Genomic DNA, 20,730 nt, shown 5'->3' on the forward strand with positions numbered 1-20,730 from the left:
CAAATCTACTAATTTTTTTTGATTGAAAATCTGCCATTGCTTGTTTTAAAAATTGTTCTTTATTAATTATCGAGGTTGTACGGTTCTTTAAATGAGTGCTACGTTGTTTTATATAAATATCAGTTTGTAACCTCTTCAGAGTATTTATAAATTGAAAAATATTTGGATGGGCATTATAAAACATCGCGTTGAGCTTCGAATGAAAAGCTTCACAACTATTAGTAGTCCGTATAGTTGTAGCCGAGTATTCTGCCCATAATGAAGGTGAAAAACTAGATTCTGGCAGTATATATGTATCTAATATATAATCTGTGAATATATATATTTTTTCATCTAACGGTTTAATAGATATTAAATTGTCTTTGAAACAGTCGATCACTTCGTCAGGACGCAGAAACGGAGTCCAAAAAAATATTTCAAGTATTTACTTATATCGCTGTCAATTTTATACTCAGAACCTAGGCCAATCGATTGTATTTTCCTATACCAACTTTGCCCCAAATGAAAACGACATCTTTTTAAAGTTATTGAAGGCCAAACTGATAAAATAGCTAAATGTATTGCTTTTCAAAATCTGCAAACACTTTTTTTGGAGAAAATATGATATTAATTTTACTACATTCAGACAAAATGTGTTATTAAATCGGAAATACTAAAATAATTTATAGTAATCAATAATTTCGCCTTTATACATTTTAGATATCATAGGTACTGGGGACGCAATTCAGCCGTGCTCGAGAAAAACCCGGGACGCAATTAGTATTATACCTTTTTATATCTTTTTATACGGGACGCAATTCGTACGCACCGAACTAAACATAAAACGATTACGCGTTTTAAATGCAATCATAACGAAACATAAAAACGACACGATTTTACGAGGGCGATAATACTATTTCCCCACATTTCTTCGCAGTATTATATAATAATTATATTGGACGAAGAAAAACTAACGATAATTTGATCGACCACCTCTGATATGACGAATGGGCATGAAACAATTTTAAATATAACACTTATGTAAGTATGTAACACTTACATAACAATTTTTTCTGACGATATCATACATTAACAATGATGTGATAATTTGTATTGGAACATAATATATTCGGATAGCCAGAATGTTATATCCGAATATTTCGAATTGCAAAATCCGAATATTACGGATTCTTAGTTCTTACTCGAATATTCGAATATTTATAGTATTCAGATTTCTGTATTTTCGATCTTTTTCAAGTATGTAGATATTTATTTTGGCTGCAAACGATTGTGTCTCAAATACTGAATTGTGACCCTCAATTTTTTTCGGGTTAGGTACGCATAAGTTTGGTCTAACTAATATAAATAAAAATTAAAAATAACTACACAAACAATTTTAATAATATTACATATCAGGCAAAAATGTAAATTTAACTATTTTTATAAATTCACATTGAGAAATTTATCTATTACAATATTAAAGGTAGTTATGTAATATACTAATATCATATTTTACACTAAAAAATTGTCATTTTATTATTATAGTCATAGACCTTATAATAAAGGTCTATGATTATAGTAAAAATATTAACTTAACTTAAAAATAAAATTGAATTTTTTGAATAATTTACATTCAAATGTATAAGATACGTCAACTCTGAAGCATAAAAAATAGTAAGTATCTAATAGTTTTTTTTATATAGCTATTTATCATTCTTTAATAGTATTTTTGAAGTTATTTGATGATTTTATGTATATTTTATTTTAATTTAAACATTTTTTTTATAGAATTTCAACTTATAATCGATCTTGTGATCGTGTTCAGATATTTTGACCGTGTACACAAAATCTTCTATCTTCTTTCTTATGGACTTATTTCAATTCTAAGTAATCTTTCAAAAATACTTGAAAAAATTATTAAGATTGATTAAATATCTATAAAAACAAATAGTTTATTATCAAAAAATGAATATGGTTTTAGACCGGATACAGCTGATGCTTTATATAAAGTCTCCCAGTTTTCGTATAATAACCTAGATAAAAATAATAAATCTATATCTAGCAAATATTTTTAAGTTATTTTATATGTAGGTACATAAATATTAAAAATGTATCTATAAAATAAATTGAAAATTAATCAAATCAGATTCATTATAGGTACTTAACATCATTAACACCAAAAAACAAAAATCAAAATAAATTCTAGTTTTTAGTTTTATTTGTGTTTTTCTCTAGTTATACCTATATAAATAGTTACAATTATAATTTAATAATAAAATAAAATTTATTAATAGCATATAGTTGTAGATATATCTTATGGTAATACACTATCAGTAGTTGTAGACATGTTGAACTTATACGTTTTAAATGTATATTATCAACTATTCAATTCTATTGATATGGTATGAATATTCACCTCGTTAAGACATTCATTCACATACTAATTTTTTCGGTAAAAAAATATTTACCTGTAAAAAAATAATTGGTAAATTTATGCAGCAAAAATTTACCGAGCTTAGATCTCTAAATTATTATTACTATTAAAATCTTATCAACGTTTTTATTTAGAAAAATGATTCACTACTCTTGCATATAGAGTAATACTTAATAAATCATTTGTATTTCCTAAAATTTAGGGTGAACTGATAATAACAGCAGATATGGAGACATTAGAAGAATATTTGTTCATGGATAAAGTGCCGCCTAGCTGGGAAAAACTTGCATACCCATCATTGTTACAATTAGCAGCTTGGCATGCAGATTTATTGAGAAGACTAGGGTAACAAAAAAAATCCATTTTGAGTATTTTGATACATAAAAATCGAATTTAGGGCGAGTAGTTTATGAGTTATACGTATTTTAAGTTTAGACAAGCGGAGTAGTGGACAAACATTTTGCGGGGTAACCCCGTATCACTCCACTCCGCATATCTAAACCTTAAATACTTATAACTCATAAATTACTCGCCCTAAATTCGATTTTTATGTATCAAAATACTTAGAAAATTATTCTGTTATGGAATATGAAATTAAAACTCTATGTTGTCATTTAAAAAAGTAAAAAAATTAAAAAAAATTAAGGATAAAAAATATTTAAAAATATAATTTTTTTAAAAAATCGTTGATTTTTTAACATTTGAAACAATGTAAAAAAATATTTTCAAAAACATGAATACTTTTTGAAATAATGAGTGGTTCATGATAAAATAATCACCCTGTTAATTGAAATATTTAAATGATATACACACTGCCAAATATTAAATTTTTTTTTACACAAATACTTTCACTTAGTCGGACTCACAAAAAGTGACTATTATGTTCAAATATTGTATACTCTAATCACTATAGAATCTATATTATAGATGACAGTGATTATTACTTTTAGACAGTTTGAAATACATATATAATCTATTCATTATAATTTAGGTAACATAATACTGTAGGTGTTCACCTACCCTGTATAGTATATGCATTAATTACTCACTAACTGTTATATCATTTGCGATATTATAATCACTCAGTAAATTTTGGCATAACTTCTGCCAAAAATATGAATATTTTTTTTTTTTTGTTATTTATCGACATTTGTATAGCGTATTTAAATGCATTACGAATTAAACATAGACTATAAGTACAACAAAATTATAGAATTATTTATTATAATAGCATAGTACACAATTTTATTGTTTTCAATGTGTTTTACATGTGTACACAACTGTAAACAATTGTCTTGTGCACCCCCCAAAAATAAAACCTATTTTCTAAAAAATTATACCATAATGTATATTGAGAAAATAAATGCCTATTATTTCTCAGCTATACATAAATATATACATATATTATACACACTATATATAGTCATATCACAAAATAGGATAATATATAATGTATACATATATAACATAAATTATGACTTATAACGGGTCGCATAAACGTAGTTATTCATGGAACAACAATCATAATGATATTATATTTGTATTATATAGTTATATCACTTATATCAGATTCTGTCGATTCTGTTCATGATCGTTAAGAGGACGTCGCACTCGCCATGTGTTGTCCCCGTCTTAGAACTCGCTCAATTTTGGTTCTAGAAAATAAACTTATTATAAAATTAAAAGATGACAATATTTTGGAGGGTAAGATGATGAGTTTTTTTCTATTATTCTCAATATAACGTTCATTATATCATTTAAAAATAGCAAAAATTTCATAATTTTTAAATAACCTTTAACTTTTTAAATTTTAATATTTTTTATAAACTCATGTTGACGTGTTGGTAATATTTCTTTAGCCTAGGATCTATTTATAGACAGATTTCCAGTCATTTGACGTTGTTGTTGTTGACGAAGATGAAATAACATATAACTTAGAACAAAGCCACACGACGTTTTGCGCGCATACACGTTTTTATTTATTTATCAATATGAGTGCATCTACTATTTTCATGGTCTCCTTATTTTTAATAATTTCTTTAAAATTCTCTTTAAATTTTCTTTAATTCAAGTTTATTGTTAAATTGTGTGTATGTATTTTTTATGGGTTTTAAACTAAAATAATTTAACGTTTTCCTACGTTTAAAACCAACTCTATTCTATAAAATAAAATATTAAATAATAATAAGATATAAAAATGTTTAGTACGTATATTTAAAAAATATAACATATAGTTGTCCGATCACAAGTGCTTTCCAAGCGAGAGGAAGAGGAACGCGAAAGACTGCTACTATTTAATTAAAAGTTAAGCAAAATGTGCGCCGAAGGCAAAGCCAAGATGGATAGAGCCCTCTATTCGTTGTAGAATTATTATTTGTTTTCTTCTTAATAAATGATGTAGATAACATGTTAATATTATATTATTATAATATTTATATGTGATGCGTAATGGGACGACAACTAAATAAAATAATAAAATAATAATAATAATATAGGTATCTATGCGGTACGAATATTACGGGAGTGATGGGATACGAACAATTTTTATTCCTAATCTACTAAATCGCCAAAATCCTCTAGTCACTGAATTATCCTCTGCCCTAATCACAGTCCACAGGTCATCCGTAAATGTATTAAATAAGCAATTAAAATATTTAATATTATATTAAACTACATTATAGCTATAATAAATATTTAAAATAATTTAATAAGTCTATATATACCTATACTAATACATATATTTACAAAATACATAAAATTATCTTACTTGAATTAGGTACCTAGTTTAACTTTGCTGTACTGACTAAGACTCAGGCCCGGATTGGATTAATTCTGCTCACCGAGTTTTAATATCAACAACTCACAACCATCTATTATGGTCTGTGCAAGTCCAACATTTAGTCTTCATTTCTTCAACTTTTAACTCATTTCACATATTTTCGGCTTGCGGTTCCTCATGACTTGGACGGCTCAAAATTGTCATGGCCCATCGAGTTTTGCTCGGTATAACTCGTCGAGCCAATCCGTCATTTCCAAGACTTATATAAAAATAATTTCTTACCATCACGTGGACTCGCAATAATGTTTCTAAAGTGTACGTTTAACTGTCATGTTACATTGAGCTAAGTATACATAAAACTATTCCAGGTTTGTGTTTTGAAGAATAGGAACCGTTGTTTATTTAAAATTGCATTCGTTTTTGATGTGTGCATCTATGAAACTAAAACGATGTAATAATCTATATTTAGAATAAAAAAAAAACAAATTCTGTTTGAATAGAAAGAAACAAAGACAGTTAAAAAGAGTCGAAGAAAACTTTTAGAAATTACAAATGATAACAGTAATTGAAGAAACATAAATATTATTTATAAAAATAAAAAATGATGTATATTATTTAAATATTTTTTGAACAAAATTAAAAAAATACAAGCCATAATAAAAAATAAACAATTTAATGGTAATATAGTTTATTAGTTCCTTATATTTATTAAAAGAAAATTAATAAACATTTTATTGCCAACATATGATAATTTCACTACAACTACGTGTGAATTTAATAATGAAATTATGAAAATAGCATAAGGAAAATCCCAAATTGTCCCATTCATCATAACATACATTTTTTGTATTTGTCAATTTTTTTAATTGGTAAAAAGGCGCTTTTTTTAAGATTGCTTGGGGCGCTAACGAGTCTTTCTACGCTACTGGCTGTATAATCATAACACAAAATTTTAAAATTATAAGAACTCCAACATTCCCATTCGTAATCGTGTCTATTCACATAGGTATTGAAAACTGAATACTACGATGCTACGATGGCCAACGAGTTGGACAAATAAATAAATAAGATATTTAAGAGGCCTATAGAGACTAATTATGTAGTTAGTAAAATTATATTAAATTAAAAAAATAGATATAAAAATATATTATGTATACATAGCAATATTATACTATATATATTTATTAGCTTAAAAACATCTGAACAAACAACGTGCCTAATAATTTTATGACAGTTAGTCGTTCATTATTCAAAAAGTACAAACCGTTTTTTATTAAATTTTTAATATTTTTTTGTGTATTTACATATTTTTACAAAGCCTAATTAATTGAAATTGCATGGTTAAACCCACCCACAAATGTTATATTTTAAAAAGGCAAATTATTATTTCAGATTTTTAGGTGCCAATTCTCGTATAACAGTAGTGCAAACGTTATTAATTTATTATTATTTATTTATATTGTAATATTTTTTTAGGCACAAATTAAAAATAAAACAAACCAAATAGGGTTGTTATCAAAAGTTTATATTTCACTTAACAACAAATAGGTTTCATGACTTCAAATATTCTGAACACCCATCACAAAAAATCCAAAATACCAGTACCTGATATATTTTTTATTGATTTAAAATAAAAGCTATATAGATATAACAATGAATAATGATATAGTCGAGTTGGAATATTTACATTATACAAAAATGAAAACCGAAGACCCTTGAATCAATAAACATGCTCTTTAATATCTAAACTTCCGAAATTATTGCCACACCATAACACATTGAAACAAGTCTCATATGCATCTGCTTAATTGAAAACCACACCTAAATTACATCCGTACCAAAAGTTGTGATCACGACGCAAAATGTACATTATGCGAAGACAGTACTTATATCCATCATTCAACAGTAGGTACCTGTTGCCGTCTGTATTTTTAGTGGACAGTTTAGGTTTAATTTGTTTTTATTTAATTAATTTATTTAACGCATAACCTAACATATTTTACGTGAAAAAGAATCTGCTTTACTCAGTCATTTTTCAGTAATTTTAATATTGAAGCAATGTATAAGCATTATTTAATTTTAAATATTTAAATTTTAGAATGCCCATAACTTAGATCAAACTTTGAATTTAATATTGTTATTTAAGCGTTATTATAATATTTGCAAGTCTTTCTCATAGTCAAATAATATAAATAAAAGTCAAATTTATTATCTCAGGACAAAAAAATTAAACACAAACAAAAAATCAAATAAATAATAATTAATAGGTACCTAACAGAACAAACAAAACGAAAACCTTGTATCCCAAATGACCTACCTAGCTACCTCTCAATCGAAATTAAATATTTTATTAGACTACTCATCTCACATTTAACTCTAAACGTACTTTATCTAATTTATAAAAAATATTATTATAATATTGTTCTATTATATTTTTGTTAAATTAAATTTTATATTTATTATGTGAAATGTATGCTGTGAAATTATATGCTTATTGTACAAATACTTATTACTTGTAATAACTAATAACATTTAACTTTTGAAGTAATATAAATATTCGTATCCTCGAATTTGTTAATAATAGTGTTACATACCTATATCCTATATTATGATATGTGATAAGATGTATATTTTACGTAATTTTGATATAAAATATAGATACAGTAAAACCCACTTATAACAGTTATAACGAATACTCGTGGAATCATCTGCAAAAGCGTTCGTTATAAACAGGCATCCATTGTAATTTATAGAATTTGATATTTTTATTGCCAATTACTAATTACAAGTGTCCGTAATTCTAATGAATCCAAAATCAGAGCTATATAATCTGAACTATAAACCAAAGCCTATATTTTATTATTCAAATATAAAGAATTAATTTAATTTAATTGTTTCTATATATATTAATTTACCTATATACTATTATTATAGTTTATACAAACGATGTTTAATCAAAACTCCTGACCTAGTTTGAACTTAGTTAACATATAGACATATTGAAATATCTATCGTTTAAATCGTTTAATGTTTCGTTCATTGAGAGACATGACGTCTGTAATAATAAAGGTACAGAATACTGTAGGTGTTCATCTAGGTTTCATCATTTTATTCTTCACACGGTTGTAAGCGCTTGATCTGTTATAGTGTAAGTAGTGACAAAAATAATAATACAAATAATTGTTTAATTTGGGTCTTTCATGTAGAAAATAATTTATATAGTGGTAAAAATAAAATAGGTTACATTCAATATATACATACAATCACAGGCTACAAATTACAATAATATTTTAAATATATTAAATATAATTCATGATTATGTCATAATTATGAAATAAATTATAATAATGACAAATTCATTATGTTTATTTTCTAATATATATTTATGTTCACACCTGCAAACAATTATTAAATGTATTGTTCAAATACCAATAAAGTACCTATTTATATCACTAATATGGGCGTAAAAAATATATAATTATACAACTTACATATTTAATTTCAAATTTGTATAATTCATTATAGTATTTTATTTTATATTTAAAATAATAAAATGAATATTTTACTGGTTAACATTTTTATTATTTTATTAAATCTAAGTATTTTAGTCATTGCAGCAGCTGGTAAATACAAATATTTATAACAATATACTTAATTATATGATGAATATTAAGGAAACTAATATGTAAATTATTAAAATAATTTTAGAAAGTGGAAAGATAGTGATTACATGGTTTTCTAATAATTATTGTAATATATACCAGGTGTCTACATACTAAATTAGAAACTTAACTCTTTTTTATCTTAGAATATAAAGACTTAATTAAGAATATTATTTAATGTTTCAACATATTTTGTAACTCAAATTGCGTCCATTAGCTCTTTCACTGTAATTCATTATTTGTAAGTCTTTTCCACTTATTACTTATTACATATATATATATATATATATATATATATATATATATATATATATATATCACTATCATCTAAATTTATCATATATTAAAATAATTTTAAGTTTGATGATTTTAATTTTTAATAGTACAATTATTTTATTAAATAATCTGTGACGTCTCATTAAATTCTGATAGAAAAATTAAATAATGAATGTTTTGTTTTTACAATTATTATATGTGTTCTTTAAATAAATTGTTGTGTGTTATCACTTGTCACATTTAAGAGCAGTAATAATGCATTAATCTTCAAATTTTAAATAAAGAAGAATAATCAGAAATAAAAAGGTAAGCGAGTGGATACCGGTTAGCTGTATGGTATAGGTATATCTAAAGTGAATCACTGTAGGGGTGGATGTGTTAAATTATAATCCAATGACAAATCATTGTATATTCTGAGCGAAAATGATCTGTCAGCCTATATTATAACTAAGTATACTTCATAATAATATATTTTTTTGATATGACCATTAGTTTCTTACTCATTTATTTTTCAGGTTAAATTAAATAATTTTTTCTGGAAATATTACATTTATTTCTTATTAGTATTTAATTATTATAATAATATATAGTATGTAAAGTAATTGGAAAGTCAGTAGCTATAATTTGAAAAATTATGCAAATATTGTATTACAGTTTTTTTCAATGTAATATATGACTAATAGCCTACGTTTTACAATGATCAAATTGGTACAATTTTTAAAAGTACTTAAATAATAATATTAATTATACTCTGGTGAGGTTATTGATAAAGTTATATGTGTCATTATAGTATTAGTTATTACCTATTATGTTAAAATTCTATCAGTGCATAATGCAGGGTACATAAATAACCTAATTTCTTATTTTATTTCACCTCATTAATTCAATAAAATGAAATTTACTATTCCCGAGTACGCAGAAAAGGCATTGATCGTAAACTGCGCCCAAAATACAGGTTAACACAAAATCACACATGTAAACTGCAACTGCGCTCGAGTTTTTATCAAGTGTAAAAAGGTGATATGTAAACTTCACCCGGGTAAAATTTAAAAATCAATAGCTATATTTTTTTTTAATTATCTCTAATGTATACTTAATTTGTTACAGTCATAAAATATGAATAATTAAAGTTAAAATTAAATATATAATTTTAAAAAGTAAAATAATTACGAATATTACAAATAACAACATATTGTTGATACATATTCATCAATTAGAGTTTGACCACTATCATATTTATTTTAAATTTTGTAACTTTTCGCGTTTTTTTTTTTTTTTAATTTTGGTATTTAAAGAGTTCATTTATACTATTTAGTTTGATATATGCTTTTATTTGAATTTATTTTAACTTTTCTATAAACATGAAAATATTTGGATGAGTTGTATAAAAGCTAGATTTTAAGTGAGAATGAAAAGACTCGCATGCATTAGTAGTTAAATTTGGCTCTGCTGGGGGGCGTCCGCGTCCCGTTAATCATATCGTACCTTTTTAATAGCCCAACTGCGTCCTCAATAATATCGCTAAACATTTTGGTATACCCCATGTGCGTCCGCGATATTATTGCTAACAATATTTATCTTTATGGATAAAATGGATTGATAACTAATAATATTGCACTGTGTATTAGTTTGCTAGTTTGCATTTATTTCCATACATAGAAACATACTATTCGTAATTAGTCTTTAACAACCACGTGCAGTATGTGTTGTAGTGATGTGTAGTGACGTGTAAAGCTTCCATTCAAAATTGAATTCATGTTTTTACACACCTCATCCGGACATATATTCCTTCTTAAAAATGTTAACAAAAATTCAAATAGACACAAACGTTTTGATTCAAACTTCCAATCATATATTATATATTATATATAAATAGAATAAGGTAATATTTGATTATCTTTTTTTTTTTGTATTTTTAGAACTTGGTGCATCAGCATGTAAGTATTCAGGTGGTATTGATCCCGATGATGACCGCTGTCATGAACGTGCTGTGAAATTAGAAACTCTACCATCGGAATGCTCAGATTTACTTTATGATGGAATAAAAATTGACGATAATTTTTTAATTAGCCCTACCTATTTTCCAACTGATATAGGTAAAAAAATGATTACAGATATAAATACCCATTTACATGTATATAATATTGTAATTATTACTATAATAAAGTAGGTATTCAAAACATAATTTGTAGTAGATTAGTAATTTAGTATAGTCATTACTCATTAATATTAAAATTTAAAAGATATGGTTTTATCTAGAAATATTTATAATATACAACCATGATAACAGTATTCAAACGTATTCAAGATTTATATCTGATTGACGTGAAGTTTCTATAGTCGTAATCGTTTTTGATTTATCACTGGAAAAAATATTAAAGAATAATGTGGGGACAAGTATTTATAAAACTAATTGTATGCTTTATTGTAAAGTTGTAGATTTCAGTATCAGTATACCATAACATTGATTATGTATTCAGTACTCTAGAGCCTTTTTTTTATGTCTTATGGCTGGGGTCATTCTACAAATTTGTGCGACACAGAAAGCGTCAAAATGAATCACTTGTAAATTACCTAATAAATCATATAGATAAAACCAATATTGGTAAATTATTCAGTAGCCATAAGTCATGCATCTGCATGTAATGGAGATAATCGTCCATCATGACAGCTACCGGTACCGCTGCAACCGATAGCGGACAGCGATACAAATTTTTTTTTTAAGTAAAACTTCTTTAGGCGCAATAGCGTAAATCGGATTCATAGACTCAGCCATTGCACCTAAAAAGTGTTACAGGCGTGACTTAGTCGGGTTCCATCACTCCTGGTTTGTGTTAATAAAATATTAATTGGTGAGTGCGCGAGTTTGAACGCATTTTCATCGTCACCTATAGGTGCGTTTGCTTGTAAGCTAGAGTATAAATAGAATGAACAAGTGAGCTATAGTTAGTTTTCAAAGACTGGCAAAGTTTAAAATCCTTGGATAATCTTTTTATGAATCTTAACATTTTACAAGCCTTACAGAGTTACAGCATTTTGTTTTGATATATGGTTAAGAATCTACATAAGTACCTATAACTATTAAACTTAAAATTTAAATCAATCGTAGTGTTAAAAAGCTTAATAGTTGCCCTAATATAGTAATCTATCATATTTTTCAATGGTTTCTATTGAGTGATATGACTTTTCAATATTGAATTTTAGTGATAAGACCAATCAATAAATTGTTGTTAAATTGATTTGGAGTTTACGACAATCGTCAGAAGAGTTAATTTTCATAAAAAATTCCATGTCATCTGCGAAACAAAACCGTTTATCATAATTCAACACTTAACATGCACTATTGACATACACCGAAAATAGTAGTGGCGATAACTGACCTCATTGTTGAGCACCAGAAGGAGACAATAAGAGAATATAATATACCAAATACTATGATAAAATAAAGATCTATTACTAAATAAGAGGAAAACCATTTTACAAGTGACTCACCAAAACAATCTGCCCTAATTATTTTGACTGATATAATATTGTGATTCGCCAAGTCAAAAGCCTTTTTTAAATCAGTGTAAAATTACATCTACCTGAGCATGATTTTCGAATAATCTAACCTAGCGGTTCCCAAACTTTTACAATTACGGAACCCTTGAAAAATAGTTTGTGTTTCGTGGAACCCCCTTTTTTAAATAATATAAAATACTAAGGTAGAACACACTTTAGGAAACGCTGATCTAACCTATATAGTATATGTACACATATGCGTGTATACTATATAATTAACAAATATCATAATATTTTGATTAACAGTAATTAAAGTGTATTTATGATTTTTTCCAGATCGCATTACAGATTTAATTGAACACAGCTCTAGTGTATTTTTATATTATAATCACCAAGACATACAAGCTTGGATTAAGGCAGTTGATCCTGAAAACACTTTAAAAGAAGTTCAAAAATTGAAAGAATTTATTACCATGTTTCCTGTGTCAGGTTTGATTCTGAAAGAAATAAATTACCATTATGAACTTGTAAGTAGCTACTATATACTACAAATAATTTGATAATTTAGGATTTAGGATTTTACGTAGAAAAATAACACAACATTATTATTAAGCTAATAATGTAATATATGTATAAGTATAATATAAATGTAACACACAACTGGACTTTAATAATTGGCAGTGGTATTTTCTAATATAGTTTCGGATAATCAACATAATTTTTGTTATGCTAAATCGGCTATACCAAATTTACTACTTTATTATACTGATATTGTATCAATAATTAGTAAAGGTACCCAAGGTGATGAAGTTTACCCTAATATTAGAAAAACTTTTGATAGTATAGATCTATATGTCTTATTAAAAAAAATCTAAAATACAGCGGCATTTCAAAATCAATGTTTAAATAGTTTAAATTATATTTAAATGATAAATCTCAACAAATTAAATTAAAAAATTCTATCTTGTCGGGCATTAATGTTTCATTCAACGTTCATCAGAGTGGACATCTATCACTTTTACTTATTCTAATATTTATGAACGACGTAACCAACATTTTTAAAAACTGTAACTTCTAAATTTTTGCTGACGATCAAAAACATTATTTGCTAAATTATTCAGTTAATAATTGTATTAAGGTCAATCTAATTTTAAAAAATTTCATTGGTGCTACACATCAAACGGTCTTGATTTAAATAAAGAAAAATGTTCGCATATAACTTTTTCTCATTGAAAATTGAATTTAAAATGTAGCTATTATAAAATTAATAATTCTGATTTAGCGGTAGTCGTATTGCAAACAAAAGATTTAAGTACCTATATAACTATCGACCTGCCTTTTAATATTCATATAAACATGATATGCATTAATAAGAATCTTCGTGTATTCGTGTTCATGCATCGCAATTGCTCAGAATTTTAAGCAAATGATACTTGCCTCAGATTTTTGGTAATAAATACTAAGTAGTTTTTGTTTTTCCCACATTTCAAATGGAGTTTCACAGTTATGTAAAATATTAATATTTATAAACGCTCATAATCCACTTAAAAATGTAAATATTGTAAAGAACCGATGATAGAACGTAGATAATTTTCTAATCATTAAGTTTTATAATAAGAATTGGAACTACTGAACGTATAATATTTTAGTATGGTACGCGTTAGTAAGACGAAGACAACGCCACAACACATGGGGATATGACATCCTCTTAAGCCTTTTAAACGTTAAACCATACACCAATAACATATAAATTATACCTACCAATATATTAATTTATTGTTATTAAATGTAAATAGTTTAGTTAGAACATACGTACAGTGTTAGCCGTTAGGTACATTTATATTTTTGCATTTATAATTATAATTTTATACTTAATTACTTTTTTTTCTGTAGAATTTAGATTATAATGTTCCTGACGACTTTTATACAAATTTAGCAAATTATGTGACAACTATAAAAAATGAAATACCAAATTTGTCAATTGGGTTGTATTTAGAAGCAAAAAGTTTTATATTTTATAGCAATACGACTCCTTCAACGGATCCGAATTGTAAGTGGATAAACTAACATAGACAACAATAACTGTTTAATTCGAATTAGTATTAATAGATCAATAAGTATTATGGTACCACTGCAGGTGTCTTAAATTATAATTATGATATTGAAGATTTAACTGTATAATCTATATTACTTATAGCCGTATATGTTACAGGCAAAGTTCACTATACCGGACATTGTGGTACTGCCCGATTTTTATGGGCAATGTAGGCAAAATTATACATTGCCCGGCCTACATAGAATAGCCCAGTGTAGCTTGGGCAATGTAAACCACAATTGTTATAGTTCGATACTTTACCAATGTTATTTTATAATTATTGGGCTATTCTATAAATTTGATTACTAATTTTATAAATCGTTTAATAAATTAAGAACATCAAATTGTTATTATTAATAAACAAAATTCTTAGGTATCACTACTAAAAATGTCTTATGATTAGAAAAAAAAATTATTTCGCATCATTATTTGTTTGAGCAATTATTATTGGACTGACATTTAGAATTATATTTTTTCCCTGCTGCCTTACATTTAAATTTTTTTATATGAGCATTTTTTAGTGCAATATTACATCTAACATACCCCCTCTCCTCTTATTAAATTGGAAAATGTCTACACTATTTATTTTAATGAGATAATTGTTAGATTAAGCATGTCCCCTGCGTCAACTAATTTTTCTTTACACGTAGTAAACTGATTACGAGTATACCTATGTTGTTTCAATTTTTCATCAGTGCTTGCAATCTCATAATTTATTGTTCTCGTGAATTAAATTAATAAATAAAAAAAAAAATAAAATACGTATTATACTACACTTTACAATACAATTTAACTATTATCTGAAGAAAACTACATACATGATACATCATTATGCGCTCTGGTTAAATCAGGTATTTTGATTTCTTCGGGTTCTCCAGCTTTTCCTTCACAAAATTCTTTTCTGTTTTTTTTCCAATCTATTCGCTTGGTTTTTTTGAAATTCGTGATTGATTCTGTTTAATTATTTTATTTTTTCTAGTACTTACTTTTTCTTCTTTAATTAATGCTGAAAATCAACCATCAGTTCGTGCTTGTCATTTATAACGTCATCAAGAATTAATTTCATTAGAGATTATTGGTTTTACAACTAGATTTTTCTTTGCAGTGTTCCCTTTTTTAAAAAAAAAAAAGATTTACAGATATTTAAATATAACATAATTGATTTTCTTGTAATGTTTTTATATTTTTTTATTTATTTCATACTTCATACGGTTTCGTCCGCCACTATTGATAGATAAATGAGTTTTATTAATAATATTAAATAATTCTTCGTTGTAAACATAGTACTAAAAATCACTGAAACAATTAATTTTTCCCTCATCAGATACTATTATGATGTCATATTTCTCTAAAAATGTGTATGTTACTGTGGTCCCTTGATTTCGATTTGGGCTCTTTTACTTCAGATATTAATTCATAATAATTTAGTTTAATCAAATATATACTGGTTATTTAATTTTGTTTTTTGTTATAAAATTTTTAATTTCTTTAAATATTACTCTTCCATTTTAATTAAATTTAAACACTGCACTTTTATAAATAGTACTAGCAACTTACATGTTACATATAATCGTGAATTGTGATAATGTAATATTGTAATAACTAATAATAATAAAAAGGTACCTTAAAATATATGCTATAGGTATACTACTATAATATTAGGTATATTCATGAACATTAGATTCTCTAATGTTCATGGGTATATTATATGTATATGTTTATGGTACCGATTATGACATAATCTTGTAACGGCGATAACAGATGAGATAATATAGAGTTTGATATAATTTTTTTATATATATAATTAGTTATAATTCCCATTTTACTACGGGCAAAGTATACATATACCAGGCCATGTATCGACGTACCCCATTTCCTGATAGTTTACTTTTCTTGTAACATATATATATTATCTATGTTTTGTGTAAAGGGTTTGATTTTGCAACATTAAATGAGGTTATGGATTTCTATCTAATTGGATTTAAGGATTTTAATGAATGTAATCCTAATTTTATAAATGGTGGAATTACTCCTTTGGATTCACCAGATCCAACAAATCCCAGTATTAATACCTTAGTAAGATTTATATCAAATCTTTGAATCAAAAATAAGATAAAAAATATTTTGCTTTTTTCAGAGTCAACTTGGAATTGCTTTAAACGAATCAATCATTCCAAAGGACATAATTTATTTAGAATATTTAATAAATCCTTCGGTGAATGAACAAGATGAAATGAATTTTTTACCTTGTGAAGTATCTTATAACGAGGTATAATAATTAATTATTTATTTAATACCTATATCAAAGAATTATAACAATAAATTATGGAGATCGCATAGTTAATATCAGTATATTTAAACCTAATACTGATGTTGTTTTTCCCTGTAGTTTAATATGGAACTAAGTATTTTTATACAAGAAAATATAGAATTGCATAAAGTAAAGTGAAAAGGACTGAAAAAAATAACGTTAAAATAATATAAAATAGAATTTTCTCCAAATCATGTTCTATTATATTAACATATAAACATACCTACCTATCTAAAGAGTAAAAGCATATATTAAGAAATTAGGTGTAATTTAATTACCGTCTCATTTATAGATTTTAAGAAGATCAATAAATGTATTGATTTTACAATGTATTGTTTTTCACCAATATCATCGACTTTGGAGCAATAAATATACTTTGATTTTGAATATTGGGAGTGGTTTCTAATATAAAAAATTGGATCTAGTTTGTAGTTTAAAGGATCAAAAGTAAACAATTTCCAGTACTTTTCAAAATAACCGAAACATTTATACATAACCTGTATTCTACTAGCCTAACCTCGATTTTTTGGGCGTTGTTCAAAACCGCACACTTTATTTATACTTAAATCCCGCATTTTTTCCCCAAATCAAACCGTTCAATACCACACACATTGATATATTAATAACGTAGGTATAGGTACATTTATCAAAAATAACATTATCGTTTAGTACCGCACACCAGTTGATCATATTTAATTACGATCACAAAATCATAAAAATAAAACTTTCGGGACATAAAATTACAATAATAAAAATGTATAGGTAATCTGGATTATAGTTAAAACTTTTTTTTGGTTTGCCTTAGGTATTTAGTTATTTACCATTACATTTGATTCCTAAGGCGTTTGTTGAGATTATAACTATACTTGTCTCGATGAAAAACAATTCTATGATTTTGCTATTTAATTTTTAACTATGAATCAAATGTGTGTGGTTTTGAACGGTGTAAGTGTAAAATGCGCGGTTATGGCGACCGCCGGATTTGTTTGATGTACTGTGTACTTAACAAAAAACGAATAAACTAAAATGTTTGAAATTTTCACCAAATGTCTATAATAGCATTTTTTATACATGATAACATTTTTATCTCTATTGAATTATATTTTGACATTTATCTTTTAAAATTGTTTAAAAAAAAATTAAATCGATTATTGTAAACAAAAATAAATTTTGTTTAGTCAAAAACTTCGAAAATTTATTATGAAGCCCCTTATAAGTTGTACATAATCATAAATTATATGCCAGTTAAAAGATACATCAAATATATTTTAAAAATATTTATTTATACGTCTTTAAAGTTAGAATCTTAAGGAAATTTGTCTAAATCATGAATATTTGTTAGTCATTTTTAGTTAATAATTTTATAAAATAATTAATAATCATAAAGATTCCTTTTACTTTGTTATTATTGTAATTTAAAAAAAAAGTTGTATTACATTTAAATTTAAATAATTCATATTATATTTATTTATAAATGTTTATATAGTACTGTGAAAATCCTGATTATAAATATACATGGTGTGCTGACAATCAAGCAACATTCTTCGAAAAAGTAATACATTTTAGTACCTAGTATGATATAAGCTATTTACATTTTATCCTTAATTTATAGGGTAAATTTGCTGCCCAATTTGCAGGCGGATTTGTAGGTAGAGATATAGATTTAGTGGATCGTGATTTAAAATGTGAATGTGATGAAGATAAGTTTATAACGTTTCATATGATATTAAATGGATTTACTGGATTGGAAATGAAGACTTGCAATAGACTAAATGGTAGCTAAGTAATTAAAAATTAAATTAATTGTTATTAACCAATACTGTAATAATATGTACATTGTATATTTATTCAATTATAATAAATTATTTAATTAAATTAATAAATATTGTCTTCTACTTATATTAAAGCATAAATAATTGACGTAATAATATTCAAATTATTCCATTTATAAATTCTATAATGCAGCCATTGTTAACCTGTAGTCCGCGGCCCCCTGGGGGTCCACGACAGCTTTAAGAAAATTAAAAATAAAATAATTTATATTACCTACAGTTTTTATGAAAAATTAAGTTTAATAAAAATAATTATAAATATGTACCTATGTTTTGTTATGTCTACTTCTATAATTTGTAATATAAAATTATTATTATAATTTTGGTTATTCAACATCATATGTTTTGTAAAAAAAAAGGTATTCCACAAAAAATTGGTAGGGGTCCGCGATTTCTAAAAATCTTTCATTGGGGGTCCGTGTTCTACAAAAGATTAAGAACCGCTGCTATAATGCATTCTTTCAAAAATTGTTTGAGTACTTAGACTTTAAATTTTAGAATTCATGTATAATATTGCCTGAAATAGTTTTTGTATCGTAATTGGTAATGCAATTTTAATCAAATTTATTTCTGAAATTTTCTTCAAAAACTATTATTATCAACACTAACATCAAATAATAATATTAATATAATATAATAATAAAAATAACAATAGCAGATTGCACCTTATTTGTTGCACACGTATTTATTATGAAAAATAAGTTTATATTATGTAGCGGCGCAACCAGGGGGGGCTAAGGGGTTGTAAGTTGTAACCCCCTCCGAAATTTCTACGAGGCCTAGTTTAATAACATATATATGTATATATATTGTAATAATGTAACCCCCCCTGAAATTTTTTTCTAGTTGCGCCATTGATTATATATAATATATAAACACATAAGGGTGTTAAAAAAAACTAATGCATCTATCGTTCAAATATTAAATTAATTAAAGTGATATATTATTTAATTTAAAAAGTTAAAATCGCATCAAATGGTATTAAGAAATCAATTTAAATTATCACTAAGATCGTTTTTCATTTTCTCTCAAACTTGTTTTAAAATAAATATTATAATTGTTGATAAATGTTTTGTTTTTTTTTTATATAATATTGCTATCAATTAATTATTCAAGTATTGTTGCTTTGAATACTTACAACTTATTATTATTGAATAGGTACCTACTGAATATAAATGTATAAAACCAGTACGAGTTGTTTAGTTATAGTTATGTAAAATATTAAAACTTAATGCTTGTAACTTATTTTTAAATTAAAATATCAATAAAAACCTATGAGATGCCCTAGATAATATTATTTAATATTCCAAAATATTATAAACCTTTAAGTTTGATAATAGGTAAATTTACCCTAATATTAAAGCATTTAAAGCTAACAGCAATAAATTGATTCTACTGGATGCAAATTTGCTGTTTTATGTTCGTAAGACGGAGACAACACATGCAGGTATAAGTTATGATATCCTCTTAATGATTTAAAATAATTTAAATAGGTATGATTAGCTTACGGAAGAATCATTGAAAAATAAAAATCAATCAATCAAAATTCATATATGCATAGGCACAACTAAGGGGGGGGGGCTTAGCCCACCCAGTTTTTTATGTTATTGTTAATAATCAATATTAGTGAATACCCAAAAATAACAACCAAGTCCTTATCAGCCCTTCATTGGATCCAATGAAGTTTTATATCTTGGGTTAAACGTGTGACAAGCAACTCATGTAGAGCTCACCGTGGTAAGTTCTAAAATACAAACTAAATTAAATTTTCTATCTAAAACCACTCTCAAAATTAAAAATTAAAGCATTTTGTCGACTACTTATTATGTGCATACAACAACAAAACATGATAATAACAATA

At 25.8% G+C, this 20,730-nt stretch overlaps 1 protein-coding gene across 1 annotated transcript; it reads left to right on the top strand.

Moving 5' to 3' along the window:
• Window positions 1–8,686: 8,686 nt before the first annotated feature.
• On the top strand, window positions 8,687–18,899 carry LOC132917078 (uncharacterized). The gene is made up of 8 exons (XM_060977622.1): window positions 8,687–8,815; window positions 11,050–11,226; window positions 12,968–13,158; window positions 14,525–14,681; window positions 16,657–16,802; window positions 16,864–16,995; window positions 18,524–18,589; window positions 18,650–18,899. The coding sequence occupies exons 1-8, from the start codon at window positions 8,746–8,748 to the stop codon at window positions 18,818–18,820; spliced, it is 1,110 nt and encodes a 369-aa protein (XP_060833605.1). The 5' UTR covers window positions 8,687–8,745; the 3' UTR covers window positions 18,821–18,899.
• The last annotated feature ends 1,831 nt before the right edge of the window (window positions 18,900–20,730 follow it).

This window comes from Rhopalosiphum padi, chromosome 1 (genome assembly GCF_020882245.1).
Source record: "Rhopalosiphum padi isolate XX-2018 chromosome 1, ASM2088224v1, whole genome shotgun sequence".
Lineage (NCBI taxonomy): Eukaryota > Metazoa > Arthropoda > Insecta > Hemiptera > Aphididae > Rhopalosiphum > Rhopalosiphum padi.

Coding starts and splice junctions, on each gene's coding strand:
- LOC132917078 (XM_060977622.1), top strand. CDS start 8,746: ATGAATATTTTACTGGTTAACATTTTTATTATTTTATTAAATCTAAGT. Junction 8,816..11,049: donor TTTAGTCATTGCAGCAGCTG/GTAAATACAAAT, acceptor TTGTATTTTTAG/AACTTGGTGCATCAGCATGT. Junction 14,682..16,656: donor TCCTTCAACGGATCCGAATT/GTAAGTGGATAA, acceptor TTTTGTGTAAAG/GGTTTGATTTTGCAACATTA.